Source organism: Nyctibius grandis, chromosome 2 (assembly GCF_013368605.1).
Source record: "Nyctibius grandis isolate bNycGra1 chromosome 2, bNycGra1.pri, whole genome shotgun sequence".
Taxonomy (NCBI): domain Eukaryota; kingdom Metazoa; phylum Chordata; class Aves; order Nyctibiiformes; family Nyctibiidae; genus Nyctibius; species Nyctibius grandis.
Window position 1 is genome coordinate 123,497,009 of NC_090659.1, and position 18,394 is coordinate 123,515,402.

Here is an 18,394-nt window from a genome sequence, read left to right on the forward strand (position 1 = left end):
AAGGAGTTGTGTGATTTCCAGTTAGCTACGGAGGTGGTGAGGGCTCTCCATGGCTGATATGGACAGCCATGTTAGGTAACAGGGGATGAACATGAGCAGGAATATTGATTTACAACCGCTAAGTGTGATGAACGGGTGTTTCCATGTATTTCCATCTCTTCCCACCAGCTGCTGCGGTCTGATCTGTATTCATAGATTTTTGTTTCCCAGTGAGCACTTGTCTTGGCGTGGCAAACTTGAAGATGGTCGAGAAACTTCCTTTTGCTCATCTCCTATTGCCTCTGTCGTTTTTTTCAAGTGTTTAAATATCACTTTGTTGTGGAAGTTGCTTTGATTTAGGTTAATGTGGATATTTGTATGAATAATAATTACTTGCATCATTAGAATCCAAAATAGGCAGGCATGGCTAAGGAGCCTTCCGAAACATTTTAGAAAGCTCAACCTAAAAGAACGACATTATGTTCTTGTCCTCCCTGGTTTCTTCACACATTTTCTTTTTCCAGACTGTGCTGATTTGGCTCTTTGCTATCCAAGACCGTAACTAGGGAAGTCCAGAGAAGGGAAAGAGGAAGACCTAATTCTGTGAGGAATCGGTTTGTGTTTGTGAGAACCTGGGTTTGCACACAGGTAGGTAAATGACTCCTTAAAAGTAAATTCCAACTGATGGAAGATTAAAAACCATGACAACACAGTAACCACTGCATGGGCTCTTGGTGAGTATGTTGCTATGGCAGGAGCATTTGCCAGCCTGAAAAGTCAGGGAGATGTTTGCAGTGGTGCTGCCTCACTGCTGGAGTTATCAGGAGCGTCCCCTGACAGCATAATACTTCACTGGTGCAGACTGAATGCTACCATTTATTTACTGTACTGCTGTAATCACTGTTTCTCACTGCAGTAGCACGTGTCATAAGAGAAACCTCCTGTAGAAATGGTGTAAATCCAGGGGAAGAAGCGGGGCCAGCGCTTGTGAGGGGACGGCAGCCTTCCCGTCACTGCAATCCACTGTCCCAAGCCTACCCCCAGCTCCCTGACGGCAGCTCACCAGGTACATACCATAGTTGCATTGGGCTCCTGATTCCAAGTTCATCACTGCTGAGGGAAACCAACTGGATACCCTCTGTGCAACTCAGGGACTTGTGACTTTCTTTTTCCTCTCCATGGGTACCAATGTATCATGTATCAGGCACTGGGTGCTGGCTACCCACCTAAAATTCCCTTTCCAGCATCGGATAATGGTCACCAAAAAGCTCCTGTGTTTGTTTTTTCCCTTTGTCACCTGTCCAACAGAGATTTACAGGCCAAAATACATACACTGATCATCCGCTGTCATCAGGTGATAGTGTCAGTGATGACTTTAGTGCTCCTCTTTACTTCTCTTTTCCAGATAATGAAAATTTTACTCAAAAACTGCCAGAGACAGGTGTTCCTGGAACACAGACCGCATCACTCTGGAGATACACTACTCACCCTCAGGAACATGAACATTTTGGGGTGAAACACGCTGGAGGGAAGGGATGCCATCCGGAGGGACCTTGGAGAATGGGAGGCTGAGGGAAGACCTTATCGCTCTCTACAACTACCTGAAGGGAGGTTGTAGTGGGGTGGGGGTTGGCCTCTTCTCCCGGGCAACTAGCAACAGGACTAGAGGACATGGCCTCAAGCTTTGCCAGGGGAGGTTCAGGTTAGACATTAGGAAAAATTTCTTCACAGAAAGGGTGCTTCTGTGACAGGCTTGAGAGGTGGGCCTGTGCGAACTGCATGAAGTTCAACAAGGCCAAGAGCAAGGTTCTGCATCTGGGTCGGGGCAATCCCAAGCACAAATACAGACTGGGTGGAGAATGGATTGAGAGCAGCCCTGAGGAGAAGGACTTGGGGGTGATGGTTGATGAGAAGCTCAACGTGAGCCGGCAACGTGCGCTGGCAGCCCAGAAAGCCAACCGTGTCCTGGGCTGCATCCCCAGCAGCGTGGCCAGCAGGGCGAGGGAGGGGATTCTGCCCCTCTGCTCCACTCTCATGAGACCTCACATGCAGTGCTGCGTCCAGCTCTGGGGCCCCCAACAGAAGAAGGACATGGAGCTGTTGGAGCGAGTCCAGAGGAGGCCACGAAGATGATCAGAGGGCTATGGAGACAGGCTGAGAGAGTTGGGGCTGTTCAGCCTGGAGAAGAGAAGGCTCCGGGGAGACCTTCTAGCACCTTCCAGTGCCTGAAGGGGCTACAGGAAAGCTGGAGAGGGGCTTTTTACAAGGGCAAGTAGTGACAGGACGAGGGGGAACGGTTTTGAACTGAAGGAGAGGAGATTTAGATGAGATCTTAAGAAGAAATTGTTGACTGTGAGGGTGGTGAGACACTGGCCCAGGCTGCCCAGAGAAGCTGTGGCTGCCCCCTCCGTGGCAGTGTTCAAGGCCAGGTTGGATGGGGCTTGGAGCAACCTGGTCTAGAGGAAGGTGTCCCTGCCCGTGGCAGGGGGTTGGCACTGGATGCTCTGTGAGCTCCCTTCCACCCCAGACCATCCCGTCACCCCTCAGACCCCGCCGCCCCCCGGGGCGAGGCCCGGCCGCGCGAGCAGTTCCGCTTCCGGCCGCCTCGGGGCGCTTCCGCTTCCGGCGGCCGCGGAGGAGGCGGCGATGGTGGAGGAAGGAGACGGCGGCGGCGCCATGAGTTTCCTCAAGCGGTTCCCGCCGCCGGCCGAGGGCGTTCGCCACCAGCAGCCGGACACGGAGGCGGTGCTGGCGGGGCGCACCCTGGGCGCCGGCACGCTCTACATCGCCGAGAGGTGAGCGGGGCCGAACCGGCGTGTGTGGGAGGGGGGTGACGGCTCTCAGGGCCCACATAGGCCTCGGGGTGCGGGGGCTGCCCGGCGGGGCCCGGAGATACCGTCGTGAGGGGACTGTGAGAGTTCTCTGGAGGGGGCCGAGTTATGGGGGCCTCCCCGGAGGGCTGGTGGAGACTAGGCCGGGAGGGCCGTGTGTGGGGGTCCTCTCCCCTGAGGGAAGCGTCGGGCCCACCTGAGGGGCTCTTTCTCTTGAGGTGACTGTGGGGTCTCCCCTGAGGGGGCCTGCCCGAAGCGGGGTGGGGGGGGGGCAAGCTCTGGGGGGGGGATCTCCCTGTTTCTGCTCTAAATGATATTTTCAACAGCGCAGGGGGGAACAGCACAGCCAGGGAGCCTAGGTTAAAAACACAGCACCTCTCTTCTGTTGGCAGGGAAGCGGATGGGGCTGTTGGTTTTCTGCTGTTATTCACTACTGTGGTTCTGTGAAGTCTTCTCATGTCACAGAATCACAGAATCAATCAGGTTGGAAGAGCCCTCTGGGATCATCGAGTCCAACCGTTGCCCTGACACCACCATGGCAACTAGACCATGGCACTAAGTGCCATGTCCAGTCTTTTCTTAAACACATCCAGACATGGTGACTCCACCACCTCCCTGGGCAGCCCCTTCCAATGGCTAATGACCCTTTCTGAAAAGAAATGCTTCCTAATGTCCAACCTGAACCTCCCCTGGCAAAGCTTGAGGCTGTGTCCTCTTGTCCTATTGCTAGTTGCCTGGGAGAAGAGGCCGACTCCCACTGCGCTACAACCTCCCTTCAGGTAGTTGTAGACTGCACTAAGGTCACCTCTGAGCCTCCTCTTCTCCAGGCTAAACACCCCCAGCTCCCTCAGACGTTCCTCATAGGTCAGACCCTCCAGACCCTTCACCAGCTTGGTCGCCCTCCTCTGGACTCGCTCCAACACCTCAACATCTTTCTTGAAGTGCGGGGCCCATAACTGGACACAGGATTCAAGGTGCGGCCTCACCAGTGCCGAGTACATTGACGTTGCATTAATCATGTGGACACTGTATGTTCTCACAAGGCAGAAATCAGTTTGGTTATTCAGGAGGACATTGTCTGAGCTCTGTATAATTTCCTTTAAATTCTCCCCGTATTGTACAGTTCAAGAAGGCAGCTGGTTGATTAAGGCAGTGGAATTTTCCTGAACTGTGGAAGAGTATTCTAAATAGAATATATTTCTGCAGCAGAAGAGCATTGTTAGAACAAAAGCACCATCTACAACGTGCGCTGAGGAGTGAATTGTCTTTTAGAGCCTTTCGACTGAAGCGTTTATAAAACGGGTGATGTTATTTGAGGGGTTTTTGCACCACCTGAACTTGTTAGTGATGTTGCGCTCCTCTCGGAGAGGAATCTCTCTAGAATTTCAGTTACCGTTTTATTTAGTTGTTTGGTTGCAGATACAAGGGCTTTTGTTCACGCAGCATCTGCTCTCGACACGTGTAATGTTGCTTTTCCTTGTAACTTGCTTTCAGTAGATTTTTGTATGAGGTGCATATACATCTGCCAGCGTCCTCCCAACACGTTTCGAGCGTGTCACAGAGCTTTCACCAGAGCCACTTGCTGGTAATGAATAGAAAACGCCAACGTTTGCAGGAGTGCCGTGCTGTGGGAGAACTGGGCAGACAGTGTGGCTTCGGATCTGTGGACTGACTCTACAGCAGCAGCTGTAAACAGTGAGAACTGGCCGATCAAGGCTAGGAAAGAAATTCCTCACTCCCACTTCGCTAGTTCTTGCTCTCAGCCCGATTTCCCGGAGTCTTCTGTGACCTTTTCATTGGTTTTAGCCCAGTACAAAAACCTGTGCACGCTGGGTTGCACGCGTCATGGAGGTCTCGCTTTCTGCGCCTCAGTATTTCTGTTCACTGTGTGATCACAGACACCCAAAACTAGCTTGAGTTTGATTTCTCAGCTGCTAAAAAGACATTCATCTTTCTGGTATGAAGGAGGTGGCAGCCCAGTGGTGACAACCTGTGCTGTCTCTTGCTGTGGTTACAGATGAGAGTGAAAATCACAGAATCACAGAGTCAGTCAGGTTGGAAGAGCCCTCTGAGATCATTGAGCCCAACCATTGCCCTGACACCACCATGTGAACTAGACCATGGCATTAAGTACCATGTCCAGTCTTTTCTTAAACAAAAATGGGGGGAAGCAGAGGTTACAGCACATAAGTTGTGAGCGGAGGGGGGAAAAATACCCTGGCTTTGTTAGCTCTGCTGAGCACAGAACTGGTTGTTTTTCTGTGTACAGGCTATGCCCGTGTCAGATCTATAATCCTCCAGCAGTTACGATAGTGACTTTCCTTTAGTGTTCTCTTTTATCTTGAGAAACCACAAAATATTTAATAGTTTGAGTTATAAATCACACTCTGGAACCTCTGTTGTTATCTTTGCGATGACATATCTGTAGGGAGGAGAAAATGAAGAAGTAGGGAGAGAAATCCAGGTTTTAATGCAAATGTGATAAAGCTGAAATGTGTTTAGGGTGCTCCACTTCGCTTTCTTTAAGAAAAAGTTTCTGTTTCCTCAGCCATCAGCTATGCTGTTGCAAGGTCCTGGTAGGGCAGGTCCTGTATATTTCCTGAGGGTCGGGTAAGCGCCTCGTCCAGAATTACTCACTTTTTTGGGGTTGGTTTGCCTTTCTGCAGGCGTGAGTCAGGTACCTTAGATTCCTCTGTTAGTTTCTAACTTGTCTCTTCTTCCCCCTCCCTTGGTAGTCGCTTGTCTTGGCTGGAAAACTCCGGAGTTGGCTTCTCCTTGGATTATCCCACCATAAGTTTACACGCCGTCTCCAGGGACCTGAACGCCTACCCATGGGAGCACTTGTACGTCATGGTGAACGCCAAATTCGAAGGTATGCCCGGAGTGTTCCTCAGCGTTCCCCCGCAGCCCTGAGTGGCATGATTTCTTCTTGAAAAAGAGTAGATTTCATTTTTAAAAATGCTATGCTTCATTTCAGTGATAGCTTGTATTTTCTTTTTCGTTTCTCTGAAGGACAGCCAGTTTAGCTTTGCCCTTGTTCAGAGTAACTTCTGGACTGTTCTGCTCTCAGCGTGTGACTACGTACGGCTGGAGCCGCTGAGAGTTGCTTCTCTGCTCTCTTACACTCATTTACAGCAATTTAGTTCCTCTGCAGTCTCCCTGTGATTCCAGCATAGGTATCGTTTGTGCTTTATTGAATTTATGATAATGTTGCTACCCTCTCCAGGCGTTATGGATTCCTGCTGTTTCACATTAGCCTGCAAGCTTTCAGTCATTTTCTCCCACAGCTTGCTTGAAAAAAAAAAAAGACCATAGCTCATGTTATCAGGCTTAGTGGATCTTTGTAGATTTCCCCCAGAACCAACCTTTTGACCATTCTTCCTTCAAGCTTTCTGTTTCATTGTTTGCCTGAAGATTTTCTATATTTTTGATGTATCAGTTTTTTTGTTCTGACAGACCTGTGAATATTCAATGTGTCATAAACTGCCATCTTAATTGAAGCCTTGAGGAGGTCTCCTTTCCCCTTCATGCCTGCTAGTCATTGTAGTTAAAATTAAATGCCAGATTTTAACCTTTTCTTTAATTAATCTATATACTGAAAGTACTGACAAGACTCTGAGGAGGCAGAGGTGTTTTTAAGCTATTAATACTCTTCATTATTTCCTTCTCTCATGTTACTAATGTTCTCTGACAGTCCTTTGCTACAAATAATAAGAGGACGTGTACGTGCACCTCTTGGTTCTTCTGCCTTATTCAACTGTGTTTACTTTGAAGTAAACTGAGCCTAGTCTGAAGAATGAAATTGTTTCCAGCTTTTAATTCATTCTGATGATGGTGTTTGAAAATACAGATATCCTGTGATAGTTCTTATCTATAAATCCTTAATAGACTGATTTTTGTGTTTTTTTTTTTTTTAATATATGAACTCCAGCTACAGTAAATCCTTACAGCAAGTAGATTTGTTTAGTTTTCAAGTCTGTCCCGGGCCTGCAGTTTTAACTGCTGCATAGTGTTAAACCCAAACCTCTCCCCTTCTTTGGCTGCAGGAATCTTAATTTCTTAGTTGGGCAGGGTACATTTTGTTCTTCCTCTGAAAGTTTTTGTTGCTCTCTGTGCGTGTATGTGCCTTATCCTCACCCCTTTGTTAGAAAAGGCAGTCAGAGGTTGACTTCATTGAAAACAAAGAGCTGGACTCAGCAGTAACAAACTGTGCCTGCGGGTGTCAGTTGGAAAAGGATTGGGCAGCTTCCTTGGACACTTCATTTTGTGGGGCAGCTGGCTGGCAGCTTCTTGGCTTCTTCCTAGTCTTGGTGGTGCCAGTTTTGTGTGTGATAAAAGCCACTCTCAGTGGAACAGCCTTAACTGCGTTCCTCTTTTTCTCTAGAAGATAATTACACGCTTTTGAAGCTGTCAGTGTGGTGTCCCCAGCCACAAAGTGATGAACTGTAGCCATCTTCTTTGTGGTTTTTATATTTATGGAAAGTAAAATGTCATGTTGTGGCTTAGTTATTCGTGTATGGAGCTCACAGGAGTCAGGAAGCACGGTTTTGCCCGCAGTTGTCATTGGCTCTGGGTGCACTTTCTACCTCTGCCATCTTGCTGGCTGGCTAGGAATGTCCGAGATGGAGTTGAGATCTTCTGTAAATGTCACAGTCCTGTGAGAGGCCACGCTGGAAGCGAGTTGTTTTCATGACAGTAGTGTTAAGGATCTGTAAAATTCATGTGATTTAAAAAAATATATATACACCATTGTGTAAGTAAATGATGATTGTGAACTGTGGGGTTTTTGAGCACCGTTGTTTTTAATAAGAATTGGGCAGTTTTCCTGAAGTACATGGATACGTCATGTGACCATTACAGAAACCTAAAGTCCTAAAATTATAGAGGTTTTGTGTGTGTTACGAGTGCTGTCGAGGCGCTGTGTATATCCGTAACGTGGGTGGGAGTGGGCTGGTTTGTGCCTCTCACAGGTTGTGTCCAGGTTTCTCATTTGATGATGTGTGTGTTCCTGAAAGAATAAACAAACATGACTTTTTTTTCACAAAATAAACATGTTTCTCTTAAATCTTTCAATTTCCAAAAGAAGAAGAGACAAAAGAGGCTCCCATGGCTGAAGGGGAAGAGGAGGAGGAAGACAGTGATGATGATGTTGAGCCAATTGCGGAATTCAGATTTGTACCTAGTGACAAATCAGCCCGTAAGTGAAGAGGGAAATTGTGTTTTAGCTTAAAGTCCTGACTATATGTGGAAGACACTGGGGTATAGAGATCAAAGTGACGTGATTCTTTAGGGTCCTTCTCTGATTACTCCATTTCTGTGTGTTGAGAAGAACAAAGCAAACTGGTTTATCTTGCTTGAAACTGGAATATTTCAAGCAGCTGCTTCTCATGGAAAAATCCAATGCTTTAAAATAGAGACTTTTAAGTATAAATACGTGACACAGATGATCTTACTGATGTACATTTGCAGAGAACTTATATGGGAGACATCTTTTTAATTACAAATTCAGTGATATTTGATTCAGCAGTAATTTAATTAGGAACACGCTAATGTCCAGACCCTAATGCTGGAAACCAGTCGTATCCTGTCCTGTGGGGAGCTTAGAGTTGGATCCAGGTTTTAAGAACCTTATGTATTAGGTGCTGTGGTGGGTAACCCCAGACTGCATTGTCCAGAGATAAGCCTTTATCACCAATGAAATAATGATAAAGGGCTGTTAAGGAGATAAAGCACCAGGCTGGATCTAGGAAACCTGATTTGTTTCTTACATGTTGGATGATGTTTTCAAATACGATTCAGTGGTGATTTTGGGAAAGGAATATTCTCAGTCTCTTTGATCACTCAGTCCAGGATTTCTTGCTTGTTGTTGCGGGGCATTGGTGGAGAAACGAGGGAGGTTTGTGTTCCTTTGTGTTCCTACAGTGGAAGCCATGTTTTCAGCGATGTGCGAATGCCAAGCTCTGCACCCAGACCCAGATGATGAAGATTCAGACAACGATTACGAAGGGGAGGAGTACGATGTTGAGGCCCATGGTTCGTAACAGTTGTTTCTTTTGAAATACCTGCAAGCACTTGGGTATCTCGAACTTCTCCTCCAATATCTGTCATGAGAATGGTTTGGTCTGCTCAGAAGTTCCTTGTTTATTATCCATCTCGTCAAAACATTCTTTATGCCACAGGCATAGTGTAAAACCTCAGAAATCTGTAGTTTAGCTGTCACAAATCACTGGAATTCAGCAAAAACATTGCTCTCATTCTCAAAACCCCCAAGGCACAACTGTCAGCCTCTCCTGTTCCCAGTGGACGTGCTAGCACAAGTTCAGTGCCTACAGAATCACAGAACGGTTTGGGTTGGAAGGGACCTTAAAGACCATCTATTTCCAACCCCCCTGCCACAGGCAGGGACACCTTCCACTAGACCAGGTTGCTCCAAGCCATAGCTTCTCTGGGCAACCTGGGCCAGTGTCTCACCACCCTCACAGGAAAGAATTTCTTCCTAATACCTAATGTAAATCTACCATGATGTGGTGTGGTCAATTCACAGCACTGTGTATGTTCTGTAACCGATGTGAGCAGCCTTTTGATCTTAGTCAGTTAATCTGAGCATAATTTCTTTAGCTGTTGTCCTGTTCCTCCACCCCTGCTTGATCCAGGCTCCTAAACTTACCTCTGATAAACGTAACCTTGGTTTTGCAGAGCTAGGACAAGGTGACATCCCGACCTTTTACACTTACGAAGAAGGATTGTCTCATTTAACTGCAGAGGGCCAGGCCACTCTGGAGAGGTTAGAAGGCATGTTAGCCCAGTCTGTCAGCAGCCAGTACAACATGGCCGGAGTGAGAACAGAGGACTCGATAAGGGAGTTTGAAGGTAAGAAATGCTTTTGTTTTACTACAGAATATACGAAAGCTGTGGTTCTCCAGCCTGGCTGATCCACAAACACCAGGACTGAGCGAGTATCATACCGTGGATGATACTGTACTGCACTGTGCGTGTCAGCAGTGGTTTTATCTTTGTTCACAACCACAGGTTATAAAAACACCTGTGGCCCTGCGGGCAGCACGTTGCCTGCCCTGGATTGAGGGCTGCTGTGTTAAACAATGAGGACCACGGCATTAAGAATTCTTGATTCTTACTGGTATGATTTCCTGGAACAGCGCTAGGGTGAAATTGATTTAGGATTAAAAAAAATTAAACTTGTCAGTCTGTGCTGGGATTAGGAAGCCATTTCCACGCTAAACAGGTAATAGCATTTTTCTTGATAATACCCTGAATTGTAGGTTAATAATTCTCTTTACAGAGTTCAGTGTGAATTCAGAATCATTGAAATACACTGGAACAGTTAAGAAAAAATCTGCTTTCCTGAAGGATGCTGTCTCTCAGTGCTACTGATTGTTCAAACGTGCATTTAAGGAGTAAGGTTTCTTTTTGTTGAAAAAAACCCAATCTCTCAAATTTTGCTTTTTCTGCATGCTGTTTTCACTGGAGCAATATATTACCTGGGAGAAGAACAGGGAAGTGGTTTAGTAGTATTGATTTGTCTTTTGATATAAATCGCAGTGTTTTAGTATAGAATCACAGAATCATTTTGGTTGGAAAGGACCTTTAAGATCATCGAGTCCGACCATTAACCCAGCACTGCCAAGCCCACCACTAACCCATGTCCCTCAGCACCACATCTACACAACTTTTAAATCCCTCCAGGGATGGGGACTCCACCACTGCCCTGGGCAGCCTGTTCCAGTGCTTGACAACCCTTTTGGTGAAGACATTGTCCCTGATCTCCAATCTAAACCTCCCCTGGGGCAACTTGAGGCCGTTTCCTCTCGTCCTATCACTTGTCACTTGGGAGAAGAGACTGACCCCCCCACTTTGCAACAACCTCCTTTCAGGCAGTTGTAGACAATGATAAGGTCTCCCCTCAGCCTCCTTTTTTCCAGACTAAACACCCCGAGGTCCCTCATCCGCTCCTCATCACACTTGTGCTCCAGACCCTTCACCACCTTCGTTGCCCTTCTCTGGACTCACTCCAGCACCTCAAGGTCTTTCTTGTCGTGAGGGGCCCAAAACTGAACACAGGATTCGAGGTGCGGCCTCACCAGTGCTGAGTACAGGGGGACGATCCCTGCCCTAGTCCTGCTGGCCACACTAGTGCTGACACAAGCCAGGATGCTGGTGGCCTTCTTTGCCACCTGGGCACACTGCTGGCTCATATTCATCTGGCCATCGACCAACACCCCCAGGTCCTTTCCCACCAGGCAGCTTTCCAGCCACTCTTCCCCCAGCATGTAGCATTGCATGGGGTTGTTGTGCCCCAAGTGCAGGACCCGACACTTGGCCTTGTTGACCCTCACCCTCACACAGTGGCCTCGGCCCATCGATCCAGCCTGTCCAGACCCCTCTGTATGGCCTGATGTTTTCGAAGGATGAAAAATGATGCAGCTCTTGTGGATTTCTAGCTATCAGCTTGCCTGGGATAGTCAACAGAATAATAACCAATCTGTTCTCATCCACATGGATGATTTTTTAATCTTTATTTGCTTTGTCAGTTGTTTACAGGTTCTCTTTGTTCCACAGCTTTGAATAAATCTATGTAATGTAAAGATAAGTTCAGGTGATATACTTATGTTTTAGCAGTGCCCTTCATTTGAAAATTTTGAAAATCAAAGTAAATTGAACAATCAAGTATTTTGTGTGTTTCAAAGCCATCTTCATCAGATTTATTTGCCTTCCTAATTTTATTTGTTACAGTACTGCTGCTTGGGTTGCTACAATTATTAATATCCCCATGGCTGCTCACTTTCAGAGTTCTCTTATTTTTTGACAGTGTAGCGTAGAGCTATTGTTCCTTTTTTCAACTTGTTTGCTGAGAGCGGTTTCAGAACAGGATCGAGCGTTAATTAAAGCTGTTAAAAGGACTCATGCCATTTGTTACACTGAAACTTCATTTAAAAAATGAAATAGTTTAGATCTGGTATTTAAGTCTTTTAATAAGATCAGGCAAGATGAGGTGGTAGGAAGCGCTGATGTCTTTAAGTGACCAACTGATAGAGCTGGAACCAAACCACAAACTTGTGAGCACATCAGTGTTTCCTTAGGCCACTTTCAGAAGTTCAGCAAAGGAGTTCTCTGCTCTGACCATCTCCTCTCAACAGAGGGCACTCGCTGTCCTTTGTGCGATGACATCGTCTGCTTGGGGGCCTGCGGTGTTACCTAGTGTTGGCTCTTGTTTTTCAGATGGGATGGAGGTGGACATAGCACCACCAGTAGTTGCGGGGCAGTTTGAAGACGCAGAAGTCGATCACTGAGGAGGACGTATGCTGCTGTAAGTTCTTCTGTCTTCCAACACCAATGCTTCTCAGTCTTACACAGCCTTCCGTCTCTGTGATTTGTGTAACGCACGTGATCCCAGATCTCCTACGGGAATTATCTTGTGATGTCAGGATGATGGTGATATAGAGAAGAAGGTAGCTGTAGTTATCACAACTATGGAAAGACATTAGAATCACAGAATGGTTTGGGTTGGAAGGGACCATAAAGATCATCTAGTTCCAACCCCCCTGCCATGGGCAGGGACACCTTCCACCAGACCAGGTTGCTCCAAGCCCCATCCAACCTGGCCTTGAACACTGCCAGGGAGGGGGCAGCCACAGCTTCTCTGGGCAACCTGGGCCAGTGTCTCACCACCCTCACAGGAAAGAATTTCTTCCTAAGATCTCATCTAAATCTCCTCTCCTTCAGTTCAAAACCATTCCCCCTCATCCTATCACTCCATGCCCTTGTAAAAAGCCCCTCTCCAGCTTTCCTGTAGCCCCTTCAGGTACTGGAAGGTGCTAGAAGGTCTCCCTGGAGCCTTCTCTTCTCCAGGCTGAACAGCCCCAACTGTCTCAGCCTGTCTCCATAGCAGAGGGGCTCCAGCCCTCTGAGCATCTTCGTGGCCTCCTGTGGACTTGCTCCAACAGCTCCATGTCCTTCTTCTGTTGGGGGCCCCAGAGCTGGACGCAGCACTGCAGGGGGGGTCTCACGAGAGCGGAGCAGAGGGGCAGAATCCCCTCCCTTGCCCTGCTGGCCACACTGCTGGGGATGCAGCCCAGGACATGGTTGGCTTTCTGGGCTGCCAGCGCACATTGCCGGCTCATGGTGAGCTTCTCATCACCCATCACCCCCAAGCCCTTCTCCTCAGGGCTGCTCTCAATCCATTCTCCATCCAGCCTGGATTTGTGCTTGGGATTGCCCCGACCCACGTGCAGGACCTTGCAGATGTTCAATGATCTGTTCAAAATTGCCTATCGGTGTACACCATCACGCTGTGTGGGTAACCTGTGTGGACGTGCCTTGCTGAAAGAGGTCAGCCCTTTAGTGGATTTAAGAGTTGTCCAATCTCAGAACCTCTTAGGTGCTGATGTGAACGCTGGAGCCATCGCTGGGAAGTTACTGTCCTTAGTGTCCATTATGTCGCCCTTAGTGTGCAAGATTTCACAGGCCTTTCAAGGGGGCAGAACATTTGACAGCGCTGCAAGTCCATCTCTTCCTTCACTATAAGCGGAGCAGGAACAGTTCCTGGTACAGTTACTGAGCGATCTGGAGGGGATTGTTGTCAGAAGTGCACAACTTGGAGACAGCACCCTGCTGAGGTGGTTGTGCCAGTGTGCCCTCTTGCCTGCCATCACCTGGACTGCTTTTCTCCTGTCAGTGGGATCACAAGGAAGAGAGACTGCCAGCTCGCCTTAAAGCGAGCGCAGAACTATCCCACTTGAAATGCCGGAGAGAACAGTTGTGGGGCAGACAGCCAAAAACTTGGAGGAGAAGAGGAAAGGGGCAGGGGAAGAAACGGCCACAAGTAGGAAGATGATGTGCTGATAAAAATGGATGGAAATGGGTCAGAAGTAGTTGGTAAGGGACTACAGTGCCACTGAGAAAGCGGCTGTTGCGGAGGGGTGATGCGCATCTGCTTTCCTCCTCTCTTGCTTGTTTCTGTTTCTTGCTATTGATACTCCTGCAGTTCTGAAAGTCTGAGTAGCCCCGTGATCACTTACTGATCTCAACCACTGCCACTGGTCCTGAATCAGTTGTTCGGTGTAAGAGCTCACACTTTTTTCAGTCGCAGTTCCTACCCTGGGATTGACTTCGCAGTGCAGAGAGGAGTTCTTCCAAAAAAAAAAGTCAAGATATTGGTTGCCCCACAGCTGGGTGGTTATCTTAATTGATAAAGGACAGATTTTAAAATTAAGGAAAACTTCAGCTGTAGATGAAGTGTCTCTGAGTGAATGGAAAGCTTGGCTCTGATGACTCCGTCTCCAAGATGATTTCCGTCTATGGTTTATAAAAAAATAAAAAGAAAATAAAAATCACGCTGTTAAAAATTGGAATTCGAATGCTTATTGACCTGGTTTAAACTTGGGCAGGATTAAGGAGAGTTAGTGGCTGGTAGCAGATCCCTAAGGTGCCTGAAAGTGCTGGTGGAAGTGGTGCTGACTGATCTTCTAGCAAAGCACAAAATACACCCTGTATGAAGTAGTTTTGGTCAGTGGAATCTTCCTGCTGCTCACTCCGCGCCTTCCACGGGTGGCAGGGGGCTGTGGGAGGTGACTGCTGCAAGAGGTGACTGGATGGGAAGTCCTCCTGCTTGCTCCTGAGCTGTTGGTGTTCAGAGCTGAGGAGCTTGTCCCTGCGAGGGCAGATCTGTGCGTGCAGCGTCAGGCGGTGCCATGACGTCGTTCTGGGTGGCAGTTCAGGAGCTGTGGGTGCGATGGGGCTTTTTAGTAACCACCGGCCTGAGCACGGTGATGTAATTTTAGTAAGTTCAAAACCCGAGGGTATGGGGCAGCAATGAACAACTGAAGGTGGGATGCAACAAGAACAGCTCTTGCAGGTCTGTGCTAATCACCCTGCTAACGAGTTTGAACAGAGGGTGGCTTGGTTCTACCCTCTGAAAACAGGGGTGGAGAGGGAGCACGCTGGGATCTTAATCATAGAATCATGGTTTGGGTTGGAAGGGACCCCAAAGATCATCCAGTTCCCACCACCCCGCCATGGGCAAGGACACCTTCCACCAGACCAGGTTGCTCCAAGCCCCATCCAGCCTGGCCTTGAACACTGCCAGGGAGGGGGCAGCCACAGCTTCTCTGGGCAACCTGGACCAGTGTCTCACCACCCTCACAGGCAAGAATTTCTTCCTCATATCTAATCTAAATCTCCCCTCTTTCAGTTTAAAACCATTCCCCCTCGTCCTGTCACTCCATGCCCTTGTAAAAAGTCCCTCTCCCACTTTCCTGTAGCCCTTCAGGTACTGGAAGGTGCTAGAAGGTCTCCCCGGAGCCTTCTCTTCTCCAGGCTGAACAGCCCCAACTCTCTCAGCCTGTCTCCATAGCAGAGGGGCTCCAGCCCTCTGAGCATCTTTGTGGCCTCCTCTGGACTCGCTCCAACAGCTCCGTGTCCTTCTTCTGTTGGGGGCCCCAGAGCTGGACGCAGCACTGCAGGGGGGGTCTCCCGAGAGCAGAGCAGAGGGGCAGAATCCCCTCCCTCGCCCTGCTGGCCACGCTGCTGGGGATGCAGCCCAGGACACCGTTGGCTTTCTGGGCTGCCAGCGCACGTTGCTGGCTCCTGGTGAGCTTCTCGTCACCCATCACCCCCAAGCCCTTCTCCTCAGGGCTGCTCTCAATCCATTCTCCGCCCAGCCTGTATTTGTGCTTCGATCTTCTATTGTGCTTGTATGTTCTCAGTGCTCTGTGGAGCAGCTCGGCCCTTTTAACTTTCTGAAGTGCAAAACCCATCCACAGGAGCATCTTGTGGGTGATGCTTTAGAGAGCAACGTGCCCCCCTGCCTCTAAAGCGATGCCCTTGTGGGACACTCGTGTCGCATGTCACTGCTCATTACCCAAACGAGATGTGACAGTTGCCCGCTGAAGCTCCTGGAAGACTTGCTGACAGTCCATGTGGGACATTTCCACTGGTCTTGTAATAAGTGGCGTTTTGTCTGTCACATCACGAGGCTGCAGTTAATTGTTCCGCAGCCACTGGGGGGTGTGTGCGTGCGGTGGGGTCTGCCAGGGCGCAGGCGTGCAGCTGCGGAGTGTCCTTAGGTGACCTTCGAGCTGCTGTGAAGGCAAAGTTACTCAGCCCCTCTGACAGTTAGAGGGTTTGCAGTGCAGTTCTGCCCTCTGTGACTACAAACAACAGGTAGCTACTGCTCTGTAAAGATGAATAAGTTTTTATTTTAATGCCAATTATGTAAATTTGGTGTCTTGTATCTTTCAGATTCCTCTTGGGGCACTTCCAGAATAAGCTGTAAAACTGAAGGCGTTGCAGTGACTATCGGAAATTAACCTTTCTTTTAATGACCTAAGCTTAGACATCGACGTCTATAAGTGCTTTTATAGATGTTTAAAACAGGGTTTGACATTTGTGACCACTATGGGGTTATTTAAAAAATACAAAACAAACAAACAATAAAACCTCTTGCATCTTAACACTTGAATGGGGCTAATCAGGGGTCATTTCAAAGAAGCCTTTGTAGGAATTCTAGGACTGCAGAAATAAAACTGTGAGTAGAACAGAATTTTAGATTGTCCTAGAATTTTCTGTATTTTTGTACCTGTTCATTGCGTCGGTGGAGGAGAATGGGAATAGAAATGTTACAAAGTTTGACTAAGAGGAAATAGGGTCGGCCAAGGGTTAAAAGCAAAGTTAAATTTAATGCCCCTCAAGTAACTGGCTCTGTCAGTTCAGTGCGATCCCTTTCATTTCTCCGAGAGCAGAGTTTGGGAGCTGGAGGAGATGGAACAGAGTCTGTAAAGGCCTGAAAAAGAACTCTTGTGTCTTTGTATTCAATGTTAACAACATTGTTAAATAAACTAAGATTTTTGTATCTCACAACCAGCTCTGTGTTGCAGTTCTCAGTCCTTTACTTCAGCAAGCGGCTGGCAGCTCTGAGCAGACACCCCTTGAGCTTTAGCACAGAGAAAGGCCAGTGAAACCATTTCATCCTTTACCTTGATGTGAGAATAAAAGGGCAGAACGTTTGCAGAGGGGGCCTGTAAGACAATTAATCTGTGACACATCCCAGATTTAGGAACCCAACTTTAGACTCCGAGAGCTTAGTGCTGCTGGAGCCTTTACTGCTCCATCTCTCACGTGGTGGTGTTTCTGCCATGGGGCAACGGCAGCAAATTATGGTTTGGGTTTTTTTTCCCCCTAATATTCAAATGAAAGTCTGATACTTTTTCTGCTTTCATTTGATTTGAAGTTTTTTCAGTATTATTATGTTGGTATATGAACCGTTTTCTTTACCAGCCCTACACTCTTGGAGTCGTATTGAGTGGTCCTGCCCCACTTGGGACGTGGGGATATGGTTTGATTTCAAGGTATGTGAAAATTATAATCACTTTGTTGAATATTAATTAGAAACACCAGTCAAATTAATGATTTAATAGTCTCATGAACTATTGATGTTGCTGGATAAATGAAGTCTTGAGCATGTTGTGCAACAAGACATTCTACAAGAATGTCTTTCCTAGCCTCTTTGTATACATATATGTATATTTATGTAAATACATGTTTTTTGTTAGGGATACAGAGTAACTAAGGAGGGTACAGAGCGATGCTTTAATTTTTGCACTGGGATTTGGAGAATCTTCACATGGTGAGACTTCAGGACAGCTAAGGAGTATTAAAACTCTACCAACACCATAGTTTACGAAAGAATCACAGAATCACAGACTGTTGGGAGGGACCTTACAGATCATCTAGTTCCAACCCCCCTGCCACAGGCAGGGACACCTCCCACTAGACCAGGTTGCTCCAAGCCCCATCCAACCTGGCCTTGAACACTGCCAGGGAGGGGGCAGCCACAGCTTCTCTGGGCAACCTGGGCCGGTGTCTCACCACCCTCACAGGCAAGAATTTCTTCCTAATATCTCATCTAAATCTCCCCTCTTTCAGTTTAAAACCGTTCCCCCTCGAACAAAAGCTCATACAATTCTAAATCACTGCTCATGGATAAAACAGCCTTTGGATTTTTTTTTTTTGTGGTGTGTATCTTAGTTGTTGCAGTGTGGTCTTGCTATTTTTTTCATATTAAACTCCAGACTAACAAGTCTGGAGATGGGCACAGTTAACTTACAGGGCAGCTGGACTAAGCTCAGCTCCTCAGTACTCTCACACTATGTCCGAGCAGTAGGAAGCTCCAGAAAGGAGCATTGGTGGTGTATTGATGCAGAGCTCCAGGAGCAGGTATTTTATGATGCTTCCAGTCAAATCAACGGAGCAAGATTAATTTCGGTCAGGCAGAAACAGACCTGGATGAGCGGTGAAGGTAGAGTTGAGAAGTGTCTTGTGGGGACTGACAAGTTTTATTTTCAATAAAACTTTGTATTTAAGCTACGTGTAAGTGTTCTGGGAACACTTCATAAATGTTTATTACTTTGAATGTAAAATACTGGTATTTGTGCTACCAAAACCAGTTAAATTCTTCAGGCCCTATCTTAGCTTTAGTTTTCATTCATTCTGCTACTTTTATTTAAATTTTAATTTACTCAGTTTAAGGCTTGCCTATTTCTTAGTGATTTTGATTTTTATTTTATATT

At 47.3% G+C, this 18,394-nt stretch overlaps 1 protein-coding gene across 6 annotated transcripts in view; it reads left to right on the forward strand.

Annotated features, from left to right (window-relative positions):
• Positions 1 to 2,592: 2,592 nt before the first annotated feature.
• Positions 2,593 to 18,394, forward strand: part of CLNS1A (chloride nucleotide-sensitive channel 1A) — a 368,760-nt gene continuing 352,958 nt past the window's right edge. For 2 of the 6 annotated variants that reach the window (XM_068417676.1, XM_068417684.1), the window contains exons 1-6: positions 2,593 to 2,774; positions 5,546 to 5,682; positions 7,894 to 8,007; positions 8,733 to 8,843; positions 9,507 to 9,680; positions 12,048 to 12,135. In XM_068417676.1, coding sequence (XP_068273777.1) covers positions 2,626 to 2,774; positions 5,546 to 5,682; positions 7,894 to 8,007; positions 8,733 to 8,843; positions 9,507 to 9,680; positions 12,048 to 12,118 — 756 coding nt within the window. In that variant the 5' untranslated portion in view covers positions 2,593 to 2,625 and the 3' untranslated portion in view covers positions 12,119 to 12,135. Of the gene's footprint in view, positions 2,775 to 5,545; positions 5,683 to 7,893; positions 8,008 to 8,732; positions 8,844 to 9,506; positions 9,681 to 12,047; positions 12,136 to 13,196; positions 14,174 to 16,067; positions 16,689 to 18,394 lie in introns of those variants that run through there. The other 4 variants (XM_068417649.1, XM_068417693.1, XM_068417667.1 and 1 more) reach the window with 4 other exon arrangements.